Raw genomic sequence first — 3,850 nt, 5'->3', positions numbered from 1 at the left:
TTGTGTATTTTTTCCGAAACAGAACAAAGCCAAGAAAACTTAGCTTTCATCCATCTCAGGTGCTAACTCCTCTGGCTGCTACTTTCAGACTCAATTGGCTATTTTAGGCTTCTTCCTCAGACAGAAGAAAAGTGATTTTCTGTATCGACCTATTTACAAAAAGGTAAGAGAACACTACATATATATATATATATATATATATACATACATACATACACACACACAAACACACCTGGAGAAGGAAATGGCAACCCTCTCCAGTACTCTTGCCTGGAGAATCCCTTGGACAGAGGAGCCTGGTGGTCTACAGTCCATGGGGTCACAAGAGTCAGATACGACTGAGCGACTGACACACACACACATACACACACACACACACATACACACAATACTATATACATTAACTGTTGTGGACCCAGCATCATAAAGGACATCTTAGTGTGTGACAGAAAGTTCAAGAACAAGAAATTCAGGAGGTCCTTTAGCCCTTGGGATGGAATACCTTTCAAAACAATCCATTCCAGAGTGAGTATGAGGGAGCCGATGGCCAGAGAGGAAAAGGGACTTTATGATTGCCAGGCCATGAGTGATTGGCAAAGGCCAGCTCTTTGGGGAAATGCTTCTGAGGAGCTTTGGAAGGTGAGTGAAGGAATAAATGAATGAATATCCCAGGGGCTTGGGGGCTGTAAGAGAGGAAACTGTGAAAGAGGAGAAAGGTAACATCCAAAAATGCTTGGAGGGGAATGGTCAGGAATTAAGCACAAAGGAGATCAGTTATTTCCACCAGTCCTATACCCCAAAGCAGGTGAAATCATACAAAGGGAATGTAATACTTCTCAAAAAATTGATGAAAATAAATTGGCCATACATGATATAACTTGAAGTAAATGTGTGACATCAACTTTGAATGTGATTAGAAAAATTCAATCCAATCTGGTAACACTTTCATGGGCAGCCAAATATCATAAAGTAGATTTTGAAAAATTTCTCTCCATTTTACTTAGAACAACACAAAGAACTGCCCAGGTTGCTAGAAGAGTTCTCTAAGTGCTCAGTAGGACGAGTTTCCTCACTGGTTTTCTGGCCTCTTTGGGTATCAGAGAATCATGATGTTGGCTTTTTGAGTTCAAACAGGTGACAGAGCAGAGGCACTATGGACAGATCCAATCGGACCTCCCCCCCGGTGGGGTTCATTCTCCTGGGCCTCTCAGCCCACCCAAAGCTGGAGAAAACACTCTTTGTGCTCATCTTGCTCATGTACCTGGTGATCCTGCTGGGCAACGGGGTCCTCATCCTGGTGACCATCCTTGACTCCCGCCTGGACACACCCATGTACTTCTTCCTGGGGAACCTCTCCTTCCTGGACATCTGCTACACAACCTCCTCAGTCCCCCTCATCCTTGACAGCTTCCTGACCCCCAGGAAAACCATCTCCTTCTCAGCCTGTGCTGTACAGATGTTCCTCTCTTTTGCCATGGGGGCCACGGAGTGTGTGCTTCTGGGCACGATGGCGTTTGACCGCTATGTGGCCATCTGCAACCCTCTGAGGTACCCCATAGTCATGAGCAAGGCTGTCTATGTGCCCATGGCAGCTGGCTCCTGGGCAGCTGGAAGCACCAGTGCCATGGTGCAGACATCCCTAGCAATGCAGCTGCCCTTCTGTGGGGACAACGTCATTAACCACTTTACCTGTGAGATCCTGGCTGTTCTGAAGTTGACCTGTGCTGACATCTCCATCAACATAATCAGTATGGCGATGGCCAATGTGATCTTCCTGGGCATCCCAGTTCTGTTCATCTTTTTCTCCTATGTGTTCATTATTGCTACCATTTTGAAGATCCCCTCAGGAGAGGGGAGAAAAAAGGCCTTCTCCACCTGCTCTGCCCACCTCACAGTTGTGGTCATCTTCTACGGGACCATCCTCTTCATGTATGGGAAGCCCAAATCCAAGGACCCCCTGGGGGCAGACAAACAGGACCTTGCAGACAAACTCACCTCCCTCTTCTACGGGGTAGTAACCCCCATGCTCAACCCCATCATCTACAGCCTGAGGAACAAGGATGTGAAGGCTGCTATGAGGAACCTGGTGACTCAGAAACGCTTCACCTGGTGATGGTGGAGGGGTCCTGATAGTTCCTGCTCCCTAGTTTCTCTCACCTGAGGGTCTCAAGAGCATAACATGAAGGGGTAAGTTCATGCAAGTTTCCATAGGTACGTTTAATTACACAGAACCTCATTATACCCAAGAACTCTGTGTGAATAGAAAAGCAGTCAGTGTGAATTTTCCCATCAATCTCTAGGCAATTATACAAAAGTATATTCTTGCTGATCTAGCCTTTTACTTCTCTGTATCTTCCATGCATACTAAACAAATTGATGTCAAAGAAAAGTAACTCTTCGAGTTTTATTTTCTAATTCATAAGAGCTCTAGTCTATAGAGCTTTTCATAGTCTATAATTCAGTCACTCCTTGGCTCACTCACTGACCATATTTGAATGGGTCCATACTTTTATGGTCACCTGTCTGGAATTCTTCCTACTCCATATCAAATAACAGTAATATTTTTATCTTTATCCTCATTGTATTTTATTTTTATTGTCATTTTAATTCTTAAAACTGTTTCCTGAATCATTCTCTTCCTGTGTCTCCATAATTGGCCTCTTTCCCTTGCCCTTAACCAAGGGCCCAATCAGAAAATCATTTACATCCTTGGAGCAGTGAGAAAAACAAGGTGTGGCAGACTGATGCAAAGGTCAAAGGTTCAGGCCTTTTTCTTTTCCTTTTCTGAAAATGTCATTCATCCTTGGGTTTTTTCTCTAGATAACACTGGCTTCCCATGGGTCATCAGAGGATTGTAGAAACTGAGAGATGTGGAGGGTAATCAAATAAATTCTATTAAATACCTGACCTGGCTTGACCAAGTATGCAGCCAAGAGGTGACCATCACTTGCCTTTGTACCTAAGAATCCCCAGAGCCACGCGGTCAGTATTTAGAGGGAGAGGTGGCAGTGCTCAGAGAAGAAGGAGGAGACACAAAAGAATCAGCTTCATGATTGGTGAGGAATTCCCTAGAGTTATCCATCTAGAAGCTCAGCTAAAAGAATGGGCAAAATAGAAAACCTCTGACAGTTGATATGAATTTTTAATCCAACAGAGGAAACAAACTAACACTCAAAGCAACCAGCCTTTGCTGAAAAAGAGCTATTTCAGGAAGATGGTCCAAAAATTAAAGAAAATTCTCAGTAGTTTTTTTCAGTGGAATTTAAGAGGGTATTGAATCAACAAGAGCAGTCTGAAAAAGGAGGCTAGGAGAAAAGATAACTGAGAAATAAGAACATTTGCTCAGGGGAAACAATCCCACTTACTTGGATTCAGTATGGAATTCATGAGGACACAGAGCAGATTAAAGACAAATAATAACTAAAAATTTTTTCGCTGAATAGAAGTTTTAGATATTTTGTTTATAAAAAGTTCATCAAACACCCAGTAAGAAATTATAGCAAAAGACCCACCTATCTAGATTCAAAGATAAGTTTTAATTCCTATACACGCCAAAATAATTCTGCAGACTTTTCCACAGAAGAAAAGCATATTTCCTAATAAGGAATGAGAGCCTGTCAATGGCCCACTGTCCCCCAACCCTAAATGTAGATGTTGGCAGAATAAGGTTTTTGAAGTTCTGAGGGAAAGGAAATGGGCTATGAGTCCTGAATTCTACACATCCCTTATCTCTGCACAGATACAAGGGTTTAAAAGACACTTGCTGTCATGTGTAAACATAGAAAGCACATACAATCTCTTCATGAAAATAATTTACTTAGAATGTTGTCCCAACAAACAGTTAAAAATA

At 42.6% G+C, this 3,850-nt stretch overlaps 1 protein-coding gene across 1 annotated transcript; it reads left to right on the top strand.

Moving 5' to 3' along the window:
* Positions 1,154-2,113, top strand: LOC102180852 (olfactory receptor 13C7-like). Its single transcript, XM_005683939.2, has one exon. The coding sequence runs from the start codon at positions 1,154-1,156 to the stop codon at positions 2,111-2,113; it is 960 nt and encodes a 319-aa protein (XP_005683996.2).

This window comes from Capra hircus, chromosome 8 (genome assembly GCF_001704415.2).
Source record: "Capra hircus breed San Clemente chromosome 8, ASM170441v1, whole genome shotgun sequence".
Classification (NCBI taxonomy): Eukaryota; Metazoa; Chordata; class Mammalia; order Artiodactyla; family Bovidae; genus Capra; species Capra hircus.
The sequence above is the reverse complement of the archived record's forward strand: the minus strand, read 5'-3'. Positions and strand labels throughout refer to the sequence as shown.

Bases quoted from the DNA above. Each gene is read 5' to 3' on its own strand.
- LOC102180852 (XM_005683939.2), top strand. From the start codon at position 1,154: ATGGACAGATCCAATCGGACCTCCCCCCCGGTGGGGTTCATTCTCCTG.